General features: G+C 44.5%; 1 protein-coding gene across 1 annotated transcript in view; it reads left to right on the top strand.

Annotated features, from left to right (window-relative positions):
• Positions 1-19,349, top strand: part of BLM (BLM RecQ like helicase) — a 383,147-nt gene that overhangs the window by 278,083 nt on the left and 85,715 nt on the right. The window contains exon 14 of the mRNA XM_085644695.1: positions 16,256-16,451. Within this exon, the coding sequence (XP_085500821.1) occupies positions 16,256-16,451 (196 nt within the window). The remainder of the gene's footprint in view (positions 1-16,255; positions 16,452-19,349) is intronic.

The raw sequence follows: 19,349 nt of genomic DNA, 5'->3' as shown, positions 1-19,349 counted from the left end.
ATTTCGGCCGTCTGTCCGTTGTCCGTGAAGGATTCTTTAACGGACGCCATTTGTCCGTAATTTTAACCGGGCACCGGTCGCACCACCCTAAGCTGGCACAGCTTCCACCCACCTCCCTTCTTGACTCCGATCCTCTGATGCAGTACCAAAGCTCAGATCCCCAGCAGCATTGGGGAGGCACAGCGTGATAGCAAACCTCACACCCTCCGCCCTTGATGAGCTGCTAAGAGGTGCTTGAAGGTGACTGAGAGGGAGGGGCAGCAGCTTCAGGGGCATCTATTCAGATGCAAACAGCCCGGAATGCGTCACGTCTCTGCAAATTAGAGGGGCCTCACACATTCCCTTTCTGCCCAGGGCCCCAAACACCCTAGAACCGGCCCTGATTACACCAGGGAGCACGTGGTTCTCTTCACAGAGCTTAATTCCTGTCAGTAAATTGTAAGCAAACCTCGGTTCTTCAAACATGCTGTGTATAATGTAATAAAATAAAGAAATGGCACAATCGCAGCAACACTGATTAACAAAGTATGGAGGACAATCAGTTAAGTCAGTTCTCTTCCAGTATCTCTTTTAAGTACTGTACATCACAGTGGGGGTGGCAAAACTAACATTTTAGAAAGAGAGCCTGTCCTCTCGTTGTCTTGTCCAGGAGGGGGTGAGGAGCCCTACCCCACCATGGAAGAGACCAAGATGATACTAGAATACTGCATGCCCACCCTGGTGGATCCAGTTCCCCCTCCTGTGAAGGCTCCTACCCCGCCCCCCCTCCCCCCCCCCCAGTGATGGCTCCTGTCCCCCCCCTGTGGTGGCTCCTGTCCCCCCCCCCCCCTCCGCCTGTGATGGCTCCTGTCCCCCCCTGTGGTGGATCCCGTCTCCGCCCTGGGTGGCTTCTGTCCCAGTCCTGGAATGGCTCCTGCAGCGAGGGTGAAGTTCTTGATGGGCCTCTTCTCAAAAAGGCTCAGCTCAAAATTAATATGAAAAGGTGAACGAGTGAGTAAGTGAAGGGATGGGTGGATGGCTGGATGAATTAGTGAAAGGGTGAATGGACGAATGAAAGATTGAATAGATGGCTGAGAGAGGATGGATGGATTGATGAGTGAGTGCAAGGATGGATGAGAGAAAAGGTAAATAGCTGGATGTATGGGTGGAAGGGTAGCTGGATGGGCAAAAGGGTGGATGGATGAGTGAAAGGATGGATGAGTGAAAAGGTGGATGATGAGTGAGTGGGTGGATGGATGAGTGAAATGATGGATGGACTGATGAATTGATAAGTGCAAGGGTGAATGGATGGAGGGATGAGTGAAAGGCGGATGTAAGGATGGATGAGTGAGTGAAAGGAAGGGTAGATGGACAAAAGGATGAATAGATGGGTGAAGGAGTGAAAGGATAGATGTATGAGAGAAAGGATGGATGAGTGATAGGGTCAATGGATGGATTCATGAGTGGACGAGTAGATGGATGGGTGGGTGGGTGGGTGGATGGATGGAAGGAAGGAAGGATGGCTAAGTAAAAGGGTCGATGGAGAGAGAAAGGGAGGATGGATGGATGACTGAAAGGGTGGATGGGTGGAAGGATGAGTGACTGGGTGGATGGATGAGTAAGTGAAAGGATTGCTGGATGGGTGAAAGGGTAAATGGCTGGATGGATGAGTGAATGGATGGATGGGTAGAAGAGTGGATGGATGAGTGTACAGATGGATAGGGTGAAAGGGTGGATGGATGGATAATGGATGGATGGATGAAGGGATGGATGAGTGTAATGATAGATGGAAGGATACATGATGGATAGGTTTGCAACTTGGTTGAATATGTTTGGACATGGCTGGGCTTACTTATATACTATTGCGCCACCTCCTCTGATATGTCTTTAAAACTTACCTATTGTCCTGACGTTTTGTCCTGAATTTTGACCTCCTGTCCTGAATTTGTGTCCTGAATTTTGACCCTTTGTCCTGAATTTTTACACTCACCGTCCTGAATTTGCACCAATGCCAGTTGGTCACCCTACATAAAACAAAGTTCAATGTGCAGGGAGCAGAGCAACTAGCGATTCTGACCTCCCAGAGCCTTCGCGCGTCCGACCTGCTGCCCCTTTTATATTCATTAATCGAGGAAGGGCGAGCCACTAGAGGGCGTCCCTCTCCAAGATGGTGCTTCCCCCAAGAGTCTCCTACTCCCCTGTCCGAGCCTGGCGGAAAGAGTAAATCCCAGCCGCCCAAACCCAGGCGGTTCAAACGTCAAGCGCTAAAACAGGTACAATTTCAATTACAGTACTAGTTTTTTTTAAACGCGGGCAGCATAAGCCAAAGTGTGATGGGCAGCGAGCAGCTTCAAATTCAATGACAGTACTTTTTAAAACCAAACAGCATAAAACAAAGTTCAATGTGCAGGGAGCAGAGCAACTAGCGATTCTGACCTCCCAGAGCCTTCGTGCGTCCGACCTGCTGCCCCTTTTATATTCATTAATCGAGGAAGGGCGAGCCACTAGAGCGCGTCCCTCTCCAAGATGGCATTTTCCCCCAGAGTCTCCTCTTCCCCTGTCCGAGCCTGGCGGAAAGAATAAATCCCAGCCTCCTCCGGATCGGAAATTGCGGGAGAGAGTGAGACACCAACAACTTACAAACCCAGGCGGTTAAAAAGTCGATCGCCATAGAGAGGGTTCTGGCCTTGGAGGTAGGAACTGGGTGTTATTCTGACTACCTCCTTGTGCTGAAGAAGGACAGAGACATTTGTCCTATTTAGATCTTTGCTTCTTCAGTCCCTTCCTGTGAAAAGGCTAGTTCAAGATGCTCACTCTGTCCCAGTTCTTGTCTACCCCCAATCCTGGAGACTGGATGGTGGCGTGGTCCTGCAGGACATTTATTTTCATATCCTCATCCTGCAGGCCCACATGTGCTATCTGTGGTTTTCGTGGGACAAGAGCACTTCAATTTCATAGTACTTCTCTTTGTTCTCACCAGTGCCACTTGTGTATTCACGAAAGGGATGGTAGTGGTTACAGTACACCTTCAGAGTTTGGGTGTTCCAGTCTTCCCCATACCTCGATGACTGGATGCTGAAGGCGGGTGCATCCCAGGCAGTTGTCCCCCTCCTCCCTACTACGGGGTTACCTTGACATCCTTGGGGTTAACTATCAATGTGCCAAAGTCTCACCTGACTCCTTCGCAGATCTGAGCTATTCTGGCTGTGGTGCAGTTTCATGCCTCCCCCCAAGAGCAAAAAGTCTCGTACATTTGGGCTATGATCCAATGTTTCAGCCTCTGTTCTGGATGTCAGTGAGGGGCACTCTGAGGCTGATGGCTTCCTGCATCCTGATAGTTAAGCATGCCAGGTGGCATATGTTGGCTCTGCAGTGGGATCTGAAGTACCAGTGGGCACAGCATCAGGGGGATCTCTCTGATCATATCCAGATTTTGGAGGCGACTGCAAACGATCTGCATTGATGGCGCTAGTCCTCGATTGGGTCTTTGGCAGACCTCTCTCCTTACTCCACCCAAAGCTGACAGGAGACCGATGCAGTACTTCTGGGTCTGGGAGGCGATCTGAGAGAGGTGGCGATCAAAAGGCATCTGGTCTCCGGCGGAGGGCTGACTCCATATCAACTTGCGAGAGCTGGGCCATCTCTTGGCATTGAAAGCCTTCCTGCCATCCATCAAAGGGAATCTGGTGCAGGTGCTCACTGATGATATCACTGTTATGTGGTACTGTAACAAGCAGGGCATGGTGGAAGTCTTGGACCCTGTGCCATAAGGCATTGTATCTCTAAGTGGCAGGAACACTAGGGTAGTTACTTGGCCGAATCTCTAAACGTCAGGATGGACAAACTTGACCATCAATGCCTAGCTGATCACAGATGGCAGTTACACCCGGAGGTGGCACAAAGTATCTTCCACTAATGGGGAGAACCTTGGCTCGATCTTTTTGCCACAGCGGAGGATGCGCAACGTCAGCAGATGGCTCTCTTTCAGAAAGCTTCCTGCCTACAGTGGTGCTTGGGACTTGTGTATGCCTTTCATCTGCAAACTCTCCTACCCAAGTTCTGAAGAAGATCAGGAACAACTTGAACCCAGGTCATCCTAATGACACTGGATTGGGCTTGGAGAGTGTGGTACCCGGAGCTCCTCGACATTTGCATCCGTTGTCCGATCAAGCTGGTGCTTCGAGAGTATCTTTTATAGCAGCAGCATGGCAGGGTCCTGCACCCTGGCCTGCACATTCATCACCTCCATGCTTTGAGATTCAGCTGCGCCAGTTGACTATTTTTGACCTCCTTTCCGAGGTAATGAATTTCATCTTGGGAGCCAAGCACCCCTCCACTAAATCGGCATATGCCTTCTGTTGAGACAAGTTTGTGGCTTGATGTACTACTCGGCATATCAACCTGCTTCAGGCCAAACTTTCTGAAGTGTTGCTATTTGTGTTGTTCATGACCCAGCAAGGACTTGCCTTGGGCATAGTCAAAAGTTACTTTTGCAGTGGTTTCGACTTTTTTTGAAGTTGTAGGATCAGCCCATTTTGTTTAAAGCACCTGTTGTGGTACTTTTTTTCAATAGGTCTTCAGTAATTCTCCACCTCTTCTTCCATTATGCCTCAGGGGGACCTGAATTTGATGCTCACATTCCTCATCTGTGCATCATCAGCAAAACTATCCATTATGGCTTCTCATGCTCAAAACCTTTTTTCTCATCTCCATAACATTGACGCGACGTGTGAGTGAGCTACAAGGCCTTTCTGTCAATTCGCAATACACAACTTTATTTCCAGACATGGTGTTCTTGAGAACCAGAGTCTCCTTTCTTCTGAAAGTGGTGACAACTTTCATGTCAGGAGTTTTTTGTTCCTCCTTATCCTTCTAAGTAGGAGGAAAGGCTCCATCTGGTGGATCCTTGAAGTGGTGTCAATTTTTACATCAATCGTTTCAAATCCTATCGGGTGGACGATCTACTGTTAATGGGTATCATTGGAGAGAAAAAGTGCATGGCAGTGGAGAAGAGAACCACCTCTCGTTGGATCATGCTCTATAATAATATCTGCTACACATTGGCCATGAAGCAGCTCCCAGAATGCTTATAGGTTCATACCACCAGAGACCAGGCTGCTACCCTTTTGTTGGCGCACAAATACCTGTTCTGGATATTTGCTAGGCTGCTTCGAGGGTATCAATTCATATGGTCTGTCAGGAGGGGCACTTTGCCCAATCAGTTTTGCAGAATGTTTTGGTGTGAGCCAGTTCACAGACCTACTACCTAGAGGATGCTACTTTGTTCTCTATTTAAGAGGTAAGGAATCTGTAGTTACAAGTATCAATCGTAAGAACAAATTACATCCCTTCGTTAACGCTCTTTCTGGTAAATACTCTATCTACCCAAAGATTCCTCTCCTCTCCTCCCTTCCCCCTCATCCTCGTCATGTGAACTGGATGCTTTCTCCATCTAGAAAGGTTTATAGAGATCTGCACACTGGTTACAGCCAATCAGTTAATGGGCTCTGCTTCTGGCAGGGCGAATAGCCTAGAAAGCAACTGAAGTTGGCGGGCAAGTGTGGCGCTTATATGCAGTCATGCACAGGAAGGAAGTGGCCCGTTTAGGGTCACCCGGATCACTCACGACCACCTCTCAGCCTTCCATACCAAATGAAGAGTCGGTCAGAGAGTAGAGACTACAAACCAAGTATATGTTTATTCAGATACACTTGAGTGGAGCCCCGTCTGCCCAGTCACTTAGGGGTGCTGCAGAGAGGACTGACTTCAGCAAACATAGCGATACATTATGTACATTTCAGAACCAAGGAAGACCCACCCATAATGGAATTTTCCAAGCAGGTGCAGCTAACACAAAGAAGTACAGCAGGATGGGTTTCGATTCTGAGGCCAGGCACATAGTATCTTCTACCCAAGGTCATTCTGTCCATGCCTGCCGCTAGACTGGTAGGGGAAGACCTTTATCTAGTGGGAAAGGTATGCGCTAATAAGAACGGTGTATTCATTAGCAGAGCAATGCCTAACCTTAGAAAAATGTAACTTTGCACAGCCTGCATCGCGAGGAGACAATAAGCAGCTAATGGCATGATTCAAAATGTCGGCTAAACATAAAATGGTGCAGCGAATGCCAACTTACATAAAACAATTTCACGAACAGAATAGCAAAAACATGTTCATTTCAGCACACATTGGTTCGGAAGTGAAACAACGTTTGTACGGAGCTGTATGACACCACCTGCCACCACACAGGGATAGTGCTGAAGATTTTCTGGATCCTTTCTTGATGCCTGGAGGATATTCAAACAGTGAGGAATCTGTAGGACTAGCCTCTGTTGAGGTAACCTCCTTTTATATTAGGTCTCGCCTTCGCAGTGCGCATGCGCACTGCATATGAGACCTCTAGCCGTCGTGCAGCTCTTTTTACAAAGCACATACTCGTGCTTGTGGCGGCATACGGCTTGCGAGAGTGCGCAGCCACAAGCTCGAGTATGTGCTTTGAAAAAGAGCAGGATGCGCGCGCACGCACCCGCTTATCGCCAGCGCACTCACTCAAGCGCCTCTGAGCACCACTCGCGTGCTTTTTAAAATTTTCTTTTAGCGCATGCGCGCACACACAACTCCCAGGCTTGTTATTTCATTGTATTTATTTTGACGGTTTTAGAGCGCCTAAATGGCGCCTTGCGGGAACGTGCTGGTATTGCCTCTTTTCTGATGCCAGCTCATGAGCGCGGCTTAAGGCTGCCTTTGGTCTCATGCGGTGAGCCAATGGTGGTGAATTTTAGGGATAGGAACCTCACGCTGTGAGCAGGAGCCAGTGTCACTGGGCAGGGTGCCTTGGGTCAAAGGGCAAGGTGCCTTTTCGTCTTGTGCAGAGGTCACTTGCTTGAAGCGTACAGTGCGCAGGGCTTTAAGTGGGCCGGGTCCCCCCTGGTCGAAGACCTGCCAGCAATTAACAAGCAGTGCAATGAAATAGGTCTCGCATTTACGCGAGTTTGAGCTATTGACATTGCAAATAATGCCTTTTATTTTTGTTTTCGTTTTTAAAACATCAATAAAAGGCATTGTCATTTACAATGCCAAAAGCTTAAACTCTTGTTAATGCGAGACCTATTGCATTGCAAATGCTTGTTTGTGACTTATTGTTATAAAACATTGCGGTCAGTACAGTAAAAATATGCACAAGTACCGTTTCAGGACTTGTGGTCAAAGAATCATTGAAATTGGTAAGAAAATATCTTTTGACTATACACAGGCTCATTACTCGTAAGAACAAGTTGCTCGCACAATTAAAAAAGGTAACCTCCTTAAGGGTAGTCATTAAGAATGCAGCAGAGATGCTCGAATTGCCTCTACCAGTAAAGGATAACAAAGCAAATCTTCTGCCAGAGAGCCTTCAATATGTCTTTATGGCCTCACAGCACTTGCTCTCATTTAATGTGGCACAAGCGGAGCTTATCAAGGGAGCCCGGGCCAAACCAACTGGGCAGCCGCTGCTGCTGCCTGGCACCTGGATATCAATACTTATCAGCTCACCTATTACTGGAAAGCTGGTGGTTCAGGCATCATCCTGTGTGAAAAGGTTGTTTTCCCACTTCACTTCCCAGCAAGGAGTCTGAGAAACTGGAGGCAGTGGGAAAGCAATGTTTCTCCTTGGGAGATCTAGCGCTCAGATCCATAAATGCCACTCTCTTGCTAGTCAGGTAAACCGCTTTGAGATATGGTGCAGATGGTAGTACTGAGCCTCCCAGAGCACCTCCAAGACAAATTTGAAGAGATATTCAGATGTGGGTAAGTTGTCCTGTTTTTAGTGTTTACTTTTTGTGGATTTCAGTGGTGTTTTCCAAACCTTTTGAAATTAGTGTTTACCAGTGTTAATTCAGCTGCCTCACCTCCCAAAATACACAAATACTGTGTTGTTCCAATATTTACAAAACATGTTGCTATTTGCATTTACTGTTTTAATATTTAATTTAGAGGAGTAGTAATGCAGGGCATGTATTGTCTTCCCATTGGCAGTGTGTCCAGTGGTCTCAAGTTAGACTGTTTTATGCATTCAAAGTCCATGTATTTGACTCTCACTCATAAATTGCATTATCCTCTTACATCGCATTACCTCTCACACTCACTCTGTCTGGTTTACAGAACTGTTGATGGGTTTAAATAGTAAAAATACTACATTAATAAATGTTTTCATAAACAAACTCCTGGACACAGTTGGGAGTAATTCATCTCCTCCTTGTGGGGGGGGGGGGTCAACCCTGCCAACAGTATAGTTCCTTTGTAGTGCTACATTCTGCTTTAAGCATGCTTGCCACTGCACCTTATGACTGCATTAAGGTGGTGCTGCTATTGTGTGGCCATTAATGGCTGCCAGGTGTCCCCATGGCAGATGGATCACTTTACATCAGTCCTGACCTTTTAAGATTTAACGTGACAGGGGGAAGCGCACACCTGATTCTCGTATATTCAGAAAATGATGCAATGAATATGACTTGGGTGCTACAGTGTCATGCTTGCTGTCAGTTCAAGCAAATGAATTGAAACAAAGGAGATACTAGCCAGGTAGGGTAGTGTACACTGTGCACAGTTCCAAGGGGTAAAAGAACCCTCGTAGTACAATTATTCTTGTGACACAAATGAACAAGTTTAACCATGATGTGGTATTCAGATTTCTAATTTTGCTTTTGTGTTCTGTAATTCCTTGTGGGAAAGCATATGTGGGTAAAACCGAATTTCTGAAAATCAGAATTACGGAACACAAAAGCAAAATTAGAAATCTGAATACCACATCAAGTATAGCAACCCATTGGGGTGATGCTAAACATACCATATCTCAATTACGGTTTCAGATTATTGAGAAACTTCTTGTACGACCTGGAATGGAAGTCACTAAAGCTTTACTTCGTAGAGAAATTTTTTGGATTCAGAAACTCCAGACTATGTCCCCAACAGGGCTTAACGACTGTTTCGATATGAGTTGCTTCTTGTGAGGTACTGTATGAATATCACTACTGCTCAATCTCTCTATCGGGGAGTCTTGTTTTTCACATTCTTTTACTGTATACACATTGTCTCTCTCTCCTCTTTTCCCTCCTCGTTCACCCTGTAGGCACTTTTATAGTACATCATCCATTCTCCTCTTCCTTTATTCATATCTGATTGGACTTCTGTTCATTATCTTATAGTTTGTTTCGCTATTTTCATCAGTCTATATCTGGTTTCGACATGGCCGCCCTTATTGTCTCTTGTAGCGCTGTTCTTACATCTACAACTTATGCCCTCATTCTAGACCAGCTGACTTGCCCATTGGCGCCTCGTCGTTAGTGTACTTTGTTTATCGTTCTTCATTACGTGTCCATAGCCTGTTGATTCTTTTTTCATCACTTGGATGCTCTGTCCAAGTCTTCATCACTCATTTTCCAGCTTTTTGTGCCGTATATACGTCACTACTGACCCTTAGTTCCTCCACATTTTTTTATGTATCCAATTTCTTTTTCCCTCTCATTTCCAGGGGATAAAATTACTTTAGTATCCTCCGTTTCGCATGGATTCATTCCCGCATGGCTTTCCGTTTATACAGTAACGGCCTGTCCCTCATGCCCCGTCCAGTTTAGTCCCCATTCTAACATGGCCACCCGCGCTGTGTTTCTAGTTCTCTTTCCATTTTCACTACTTAGCGTGTACCTAAGACGACCCGCCAAGCCTGGCGCTTTCACGAACGCTACTGAATCCAGTTCCGCGCTTCCCCTCAACTCTCAGTGTACACAGTAAGATTCTTAACGTCGGACCCTATTTTCCCGGATTTTCACTCCTCGATTGTTTAGTAAACTCATTTCCATACCTTCTTTATTCCTTACAGCATATACGTGTAGATCATTTGATCCTTTTACCTGTCCTCGATCCTAAACGTCTTACTTGGCTAATGCGGTGAGTTCTCTTATCCACTTAGCTTGTTTATCTCACGTCTTTAGTCACCCATATTCTTCAAACCATCGTTTTTTCAATTTTTTCAGCTTACATGTATGGACCATTCTCTATTTTTCTATGAGGTGAGCATTCCTTCTCACACAAACCCTTTGGGGTTTTACTTACTTGTACGTTTCTCTTTCCTATAATACTGGGTTTATTAGTGACAACCACTTTTTGGTATCACATTAATTCACGGTTTATCTGCATTACAATTCAACAAAGTGATTCTCCTCTTCTTCTTCATCACCTATTATGCATATAACTAATACCACCCATGATTAATATTTTAACCACACACGTAGCTATCTATTCAAAATATTCACCTCTAGCTGATTACTAACTAAATTGTACCTATTTAGCAAGTTGCTATGAATGGGTCTCCAACAGGGTGTTGACTTGTAAGCCTTAATTCAAACATTTTCAGTGATGCATATATATTTTATTTACAGATTGTCCCTGACGAAGGGACGTGCCAGTCCCGAAATGCATCGGGCTCATCAAAATATATTACTGCATAGTATTTACATGCAATAATGTTGATGTTTTCATTTATGTGTTAGCCACTAATGTACAATGGCGCGAAAATCTTGATATGTTTGTTGATTCAAACGCATTGTATTTGTTTTTGTTATGTTAAACAAAGATTTGCGACAAATATAATTGTTACAGACCTGACTGGTTAAACTTGTTCATTTGTGTCACAAGAATAATTGTACTACGAGGGTTCTTTTACCCCTTGGAACTGTGCACAGTGTACACTACCCTACCTGGCTAGTATCTCCTGACCTTTTAAGAGACATCACATCGTGTTCTGGGTCTTGGAATTGTTGCTGGTAACATTGTAACTATGGGCTCAAACACCCCAGAAGTAAAGTATGTTGTATTGCGCTTTGTATCAAGATCTGTTATGTCCTTGACAAAAGAGAGAACCCCCAGAACATATCCGGGCTCACTCTGCCACAGAAAAGGCAACTTCTGGATTGTTCAGGGGGGTCATGTTAGCAGGCATGCTGTGCGGCAACATCGGCGTAAATTGACATGTTCATTGCATATTATTGCTTGCACCTGAAGTGCAAAGAAATGGGCATTTCATTTGTGCCGTGCCCCAAGACTTTATGATGAACCATTCCTTCAGATCCACCACCCGAGAGGGGCATTACTATGGTATCTTTTAAAAAGGTGAAGATTCTGCAGGTAGAGGTGTCCATCAGAAGAATAAGACACCTTCAATAACAGTATTTCTGATGTATACTCACTCTCTCTACTTACAGATTCCTCTCTGATCCTGCCTACCTCTACTTCCTGAGGAATGAGCATAGTAGTTCCAATGATAAGATTTCATGTTCGATTGTGGTACTGCATAACAACTGATCATTTCTTGTTGATTTCATCTCTGCCTCAGAGGGCTTGGGAAAAACTGTTGATTTACTACTGTTGTGTAGTTCCTATAAACCTATATAGGATCAGCGCGTTTAGACAACATACACTGTAGGATTGGTGTCCAGACTGATTCTAGACACCCCCACCGGGTATGTTAGCCTGTATACCAGCTAGCTCACAGTGCCATTAGAAACCACTCTTACCAAGGAGAGAATAGTTCTTGGCAACTATCGAACATGACAACCCTGTCCCATCAGGGATCGTTGAAACAATGCTACTTTTCGCTCAGTCACTCATGCTCACTTTGTCTCGGAGAGAGATGCACAGAATAAACGGTGGGGACGTTTCTCAATAAGTATTTATTGAACCAGCGTCATTCTAGTGTAAAATAGGTGTGCTGAAACAACCATTAGACAGTAACAGATATAAATGATTATAAACACGAACAGAGTAAACGGATGGTAGATTTCTACCATAGTGCTAAAACGATAACTACAGGCAAGTATAAAAATACATGACAGTAATAAAAGCATACTCCCACGATGCGTCCCTTAACTAGATGTACCTGAATGTACCTAGCATAGATGTGGGTGTAATGCCAAGAATCCCTCTAGGATAAAGTCAACCCCATTACCTGAAGTGAGAGACTGTGGGAACCCGTTCTCGTCTCTAGGTGGACACCCCGCAAGGGATTTCAGACCACTGCGAGCTGGAGTGTCTGCGTGCAGGAGCCTCAGGGTCTCGCGGCAGTGTGTCAGCATGGAAGTCCTCTTCTCCTCTGACAACCTCAGCAAGAGTGTTTTACCCCCTCTGGATATACCGCGCTGTGTCATGACGGACTGGGAGGACGGAAGGAATGACCCTTGTACATAGTTTGTATGCAGGAAATGGTAGGCCTGCTGTGATTCCAAGAATCCTCATGCATAATGAATGAGGCTTAAGCTTTTCAGAGAAAACCCCATGTCATCTTTGGACATTACCGTAACTAGGTAAAAGGTCAGTACTAAGAACCGTTATGTAGTGTAATAGTAGGGAGAAAATAGGTGAAGGGTTAGGTGACTACCTGAGCCTATATTAGGGTACCTATATGGAATATGGAACATAACACTACTGGCATCGTCTCTTTCTCAGAGGGCTTGAAAAACGGACAAGAAACTGAGGTCAGAGCACTGAAGTCGCTCTGATGATGTCCTATACAGGGTGGTACCCAACGCTGAGACAGAGCCAAATGCCACCCAGCAACACATGAGAGTTACTGCAAACTTTCTAGATCCTAACTGATGCCTGATGATATGGAGTAGGTAAGGAGCCTGCAGGTAGGTAGCCTCAGTTTCTCCTCTGCATGCGAATGAGTCAGGAGCAACTAAACATAGAGAGGCAGCAGTTAAGCATAGATTGTGACAATGTAATTATTGTAGCTTCCCAGTTGAAAGCCGCCTTGCATTAGTGAAGATTCAAGGGCAATTTGTTCAAATGTCAAAAATTGTTATTGAACAGACCACCAGTCTAAATAAAAACAGACGCCACTCTGTTGGGATGGTGTTCGCATATGAAAAACCCACATGACAGTGGTACAAATAATTTGTACTACTACAGAGTACCCTGTTCATGCTCAGTGTCCCCCAAAGCTTTCCATCCTTCATTGTAAAACTCTCAAGTCGTGATTCGTATGGACAGTACCACAACTAGGTTTTATATTTGCTAGAAGAGAGGTACAAGAGCGCTCCTGTTGTTTCAGGGAGCTCAGAAGCTATTGCTGTGGCCCATTAAACACAATGTGGATCTCTCAGCAGAGCACATGCTGGGTGTACAGAACGATGCTGTGTAACTACTCATACAAGCATGAATTGTAGATAGCTGGCAATTGAATCTTCTGTATCATCAGTGGCATACTCTGCACAGGGACACATTTGCCACAAACCGAACTCCAAATAGGCTCCGTTTGCAAGCAATAGGTACTACCCGAGATCATGAAGTGAGGCTTTCTCATTGAACGAACCAGAAAATCTCTGTAGTTTTCCCACCTATTCCTCTTGTTCCCAGGGTTGTGTGCAGGATCAACAGAGAGCACTGCAAGGTAATTTTAGTGGCACCCTCCTATCCGTGTCGACAATGATACACAGATTTGAGGAGTATGTCCATCCAAGCCCTGATAAGGTTCAACCCAGTCATACTACTGTTTTCCAGGAACAGGGGACAAATACTTCACCGCAACCCATAATCCCTTCAGTTGACCTCCTGGTTCATCAGGACTTAGAATTCGGCCACTTACATCTGAGGACTGCATGCAGATTTTTATGGTGGCTAGAACAATAACTAATCTATAATCATAAACTCAAATTATTTCTAACCTTGCTAATTTCTGCCTTATAAATTAGCCAAGTCAGGCCTCTGATATCCCTCAATTAAGGCCATGCAACCTTGCAACAATTTCAAGGTTTCTTAAAACACCCTATAAGCCTTCTGTACTCTCAGATTGGCTCATTAAAGAATCCATAGGGAGTGTATGAACATCCTTTCCTCTATAAACAAAATTGTTGCTAGTTTGGAAGATAAATACTGTTTTGACAGCAGTAATGAGACCATCCTTTGAACTAATACATAAAGGGTCTATTTGCATTGAAGACTGCATTCTTACTAGAAATAACATCAACTAGAAGAGTAAGTTGCAAGCTCTCTCTTGTACAAGACCAATATATGCGTTTCTCCAATGACAAACAAATATTATCTACAAATCCTAGGTTCATGCCCAAGGTTCCAACCTCTTCTCATTTAAATGCAAATATTTCCCTGCAACATATTTTTCAAGGCTCAGCATGGCAGCTGAAACAACCCTTAGATTGCTGGACATTAAATGATGTCTCAAATGTCATCTTCGAAGTACCGAGGATTTTCATCAACTAGCTAGCTATTCATAGCTTGTGATCCCTGAAATAAGCGTAAACCTATGATAGAGCACAAACTAGCAAGATGGATTGTTTAACATATAATGCTGATTCGTGCCTCTATGAACGGACCGGGGCAGTCATGGCTCACTCAACAAGAAGTAACAACTGCTCTCTTTGCTGGCATCTCCTTTAAGGAAATTTGTAAAGCCGTGATATAAAGAATAGCACAAGTTTTCGTGAGGCACTGCAGCATCAATATTCTCACAAGCAAAGTAGCAGCATTGAGACGAGCAGTGGTCCAGAGCATGTTTTCATAAGATGAGCCTCATTCTCATTTACCTCTGTTCACTGTAATGCTCTATCTTCTTACTTTAAGCATGTGAATCAATGATAGATACTGCGATGGTGAAGAAAAAGTTACCTATAACTTTGGCTCTCCAGCATTAGCATCTTTCATAAATTCACAAGGATCTAGCTTGATCAATAATACACTGTGACAAGCTAGGAATCTGGTAGTTGGAAGCCTCTGTAGGGGGAAGATGTGTATGTCCTTTCAGTAGATCTGCTGAATTGCACGTCATATATAATGTAGTCTTTGGCTATTTCAGTGTTGTTGCGTTTAGCAGTATGTAAATTTATTACCGAGGGTTTCTATTCTGGTGACTAATTTAAGCTTGTGAATCTATGAAAGATAACAGTGCTGGAGAACCCAGGTTACAGGTAAGTAACCCTTTTTGATGAGTGTAGGTGTACTAACAATTTCCTCACTTAGTTTAACTTTTTTGTTTATTAATTGGGAAGGGTTCAAGACTATTGGATCTATGTTAAGATTTAATCCAACTGTCTTACAAAAGCTTTTTTTTTTGGTTTTGTTTTTTTAAATAACACGTATTTGGTTAGGCTTGAAAAAGAGACACACTTTTCCCCTATAAAGTCGTCCAGGATCTTACACAAAAGTGGAGTCTTTCACTATTTATGAATTAAGTGGATATTCTCATGACATGATGTACAAGTAGAATAACATTCAGTAACGCTTAAGCTCTTTCTGGTTTTGCTTTGATTAAAGCTATATTGACTATGCTTCCTTGCTTCCATTTAGATCCTGTAGGTGATTGTGTTTGACATGAATCCTCTTTTCCTGCAGGCTTGGCTCTCTGTGGTCTGTCCGGTCCTTCTTTATTGCATAAAACTCTGCTATTGTGGTAGTTCTACATTGAGATTCTTCGTGGAATACTAACATGATAATTTTCTGTTGGTTGCGGGTTCTGTAGGTAGGGTGGCCCACTTGCACAAAGACAGTCAGAAATGGAGGTGTGGCCAGTTCATATCTCCTCTTTTTATTCATTTGGATCTTGACCCGACTGCCACTAACTTGAATTCTCCTTCCCTTTAGCTAAGGAGAGCTCTCAGTAATTGTTAAGACTGTACTACTGACTTGGAGGTCCGTTGATGCCACGTATTCCTGAGTATACTTGTAATATTCTTAGCCTTTTTGAGGAGTCCGTTGTTCCCTAGCCACTCAGGCTGCCCTTTTTTCAGTGTGCAGGCTGTGGGACGAAGTCTTTTTCTTCTATCGAATCTTTGACCTCTCCTTTATTTTTTCTAGCATTCTTAGACAGCAATACAAATGTTATGCTTTCTGCTAAGGCTTTTGGTGCGGTTCAAGAGGTTCTGTCACAGACACAGAACCATCACTGTAGTATTCTATAATGTGTGTGTTACTTGTTCTGAATGGCATAATCCTACACCATCATCAGATGTGGATGCCTTGTAATATTTCCGTGAGTCTCTTGGAACTGGGACTGGTTGAAACAGTAAGTGCAAGTTACTCACTGTATCGGCTTTTGTAAGGGGTGCATGCAGATTCAAATCATGTATCTTGGTCAAATTTTCACGTTTTGTACCTGGTAAAATTACCTGTTGCAAGGTCTGTCAGCCTCTACATCCCATGAACACTGAGGATGGAAAATGTATGACTATTGTGTGTAACTTGTACTAATTTTGATGTTTGTCTTATAACAACTCTGTTTTGATGGCAGGTTATTTGTGCAACAATTGCTTTTGGAATGGGTATTGACAAGCCTGATGTCCGCTACGTCATCCATGCATCACTGCCTAAGTCTGTAGAGGGCTACTACCAGGAGTCAGGCCGCGCCGGGCGAGATGGCGAGGTGTCACAGTGTCTGCTCTTCTATACCTACCATGATGTCACTCGGCTGAGACGTCTGATCGCGAGTGAGTGAACGAGGATTTCAGGTGATGAGGCTTCAGTGTCTCAGTGAAGTGGGCTGCACGGCCAAAGCCTGAGGGGGGTGGAGGCTTTAGAGAATCAAGTATATGAGCTAGAGTGTCTGAAGAGGGGCTTGCAACATGTCACTCGAAGTATTAGCAACCCTGGTGATGCACTGAAGGTATGAGCAGGTCCTCCAAGAAGGAACTTCAAGCCTCCCAGGAGGTCTCTGCAGGTTACAGACCTCAGGAGATAGAATTAAAGTGTCTCGGTTTCAAGGGAAAGTTTGCAGATCCTCATAAGAATTGAGTCGTGCTGAGTCGAGGTGTCTGCTCATTAGATCTACCACCATAGCTTGGTTGAGGTATCCGATCACAAGTGTTCATATGTCAGAACATCCTATAACAAAGCTGCCGTGCCACAGGTTAGGGGCTGTAAAGATTGGATGTTGGTAGAGCAGGGTGAAGAGCTGCAGTACCTGGGTCTCAGAGGAGGGAACTACAAAGCCAGAGCATCAGGGCAGTGGTGCGCAAGACTAGTGGCTAGTGATATGGTATTGTTGATCCAAAGTGGATGAGACTGCAGAAAGTATACATCAGAATAGGGGGCTGCAGTCACAGGGCAGATTTTCAAAACCTCATGAATTCTTCCAGAGCCACAGGAGAGGAGACTGCCCTTTAGGGACGGGTTATTAACCTTATGGAAAACACTGCTGTATTTGGGCCGCAAGAAAGATTGCAGCAGAGCTTCAAAGTTGGAACTGCAGCAGTGTCTCGCCATGTTTCTGTAGAGCTACAGCAGGCTTCTCCAACGGGTAGCTTGTGAGCTATTGGTATATCTCGAGCTACCTGTAAGTAGCTCTGCTATGTGCAACCCAGCCTGCTAAACATTTGATTTTTTGAATTAATATATGCATACCAATATTGAAAATGTGTATTTTTCAGAAATCATAAACTGACAACTGAATAAAATTGGCTGAATTTTAGAAATATATTTACAGCTGATATTTGACTGATAACTCATGTGGATTTGGGAAACATCTTACTAATATTATTACTTTTTTAACATTACTGCTGGCAACTGTGCCTGATGCACTGAGGTGATCACTTCTGGTTATATTGCATATAATGGCCACTAATGTGATCTTGTCTGATGTCACTATTACAACACTTGCAATATGGATAGCTCAGGAATATTGTCATAAACATAAGTAATTTTTTGCAGAAAAGGTTGGAGACCCCTGAGCTGGAGCAGTGGGGTACGGAAGTAAAACTCGGGTGGAGAGTTTAGAGTCTAGGCAGAGATGATTACAGGATTTCAAAGGAGGGATACTGCAGACCCTGGGCGTCAGCCAAGCAGCCACTCAAGTTAGAACCTCAGCTAAAGGAATTCATCAGAAGGGGATACAGAGTGTATCTATAGGGGTCTTCGCAGTTGGCTCTTGGAGGAGGTTCTACAGAGTCTGGACATCAAAGTTTAAATCTCTGGGTGGGACTGCAGATCCTCTGGTGATAGTAATGGGCCTACAGAGCTTGATGTGGAGAAAGGCCCAGCAAGGGCTGAATTTCATTGCATCCGCTTTAGAGCCTACAGCGCATCATGGGAGTGTGCTGCATAAACTTGTTCTTAGAGAGGTGGTCTGCGGGCCAGTGCAGCAGAGAATGGAGTGCAAAACTTGATTGGAAGAGGTCTATACATTCAGAATGGAGTAGACCATTCAGCCTGAAGAGTGGGCCGCAGTCTTGAGCAATCAGCAGTGTGCTTTAGCAGGGAAGCAAAAGAGGTTGGACCTCAGAAAATGAGACTGCAGGGCTATGATGAAGGGCACGAGCATATGGGGAGAGGGCTGTAGAGTCAGAACCTACATAAATAGGGTTGTGTAGAACATCACAGGAAAAGGTTGCTGTGTGTCAGTAGAGGGGGCTGGAAATTATGGAAAAGTGAGAGGGCTGCCATGCTTGGGCTGTCGGATGGAACAGATGGATGGGACTCATGCTAGGACTGTAGAGTCTATCGAAAGGCAACGGGGAAGTGAACTACAGGGTTAAGGCACTGTAAATGAACTAAAAGTTCACAACGTAAGTTAGCTGCAGAAACAAAGCCTCAAGGGGGGAAACTGTTGAAGTGGGAAGACAGCATTGTAAAATATTGTCCTTTGTGGAAGATCTCGAGAAGGGGGCAGTGTGGTTGGCCCCTCTGGCTCTGCTCTTCAAGATTAAGGGTATCTGTGGTGAGTCCCATTTGTGTGTGGGAATGGCCTTCTTTGTGTTCTCTCTAGCCTGGGGGAGCTGCTGTGTTCTTTTTGATAGTCCACTCTTTTATTTGCCTACTTTATTTCATTGATTATTCCCCTCTAGTCTCCTTGATTGGTCCCCCACATTGTCGGTGATTGGGCCCCCCTGTTCTTCTATATTTATCCTCTCTATTTTCTTTGCCCAGGCCCCTCGGTTCTGTCTGATCAGGACCCATCTGTTCTCTTAGATATGGGCCTAACTATTCTCTATGATATGGGCATTTCAGTTCTTTTTTGCCACGCACCTCTGACTCTTCAGCTGGGCACCTTTGTCTCTGGTGTTTTATCTTTTTATTTCTTCTATCTGAACCCCCACTTTCTACTCTTTGTATTTTTGCATTCAGTTTCATCGTTTGACAGTAAGAACTCTCCTTGGCTTCTCAGCAGTTTAAATCCTCTTTGTGCCACCGACTTAAACAACATTCCTTGCAGTTCAAAACAGACCTCAAGAAATCTATCTTCAAGGAACACCACCAGCTATTGTTAATGAACCTTTCAAATCCACTGATCACTCAAGCACAATCCAGAAGAGACTCCTCCATCTCCCTTTCCATGACACTTAGGGTGCAGTTTCACAAATATTCTTCCAACTCCACTTCCCCCAATGTCA

Source organism: Triturus cristatus, chromosome 3_1 (genome assembly GCF_964204655.1).
Source record: "Triturus cristatus chromosome 3_1, aTriCri1.1, whole genome shotgun sequence".
Classification (NCBI taxonomy): domain Eukaryota; kingdom Metazoa; phylum Chordata; class Amphibia; order Caudata; family Salamandridae; genus Triturus; species Triturus cristatus.
Note: the sequence above shows the minus strand (reverse complement) of the source record. Positions and strands in the feature narration are given on the sequence as shown.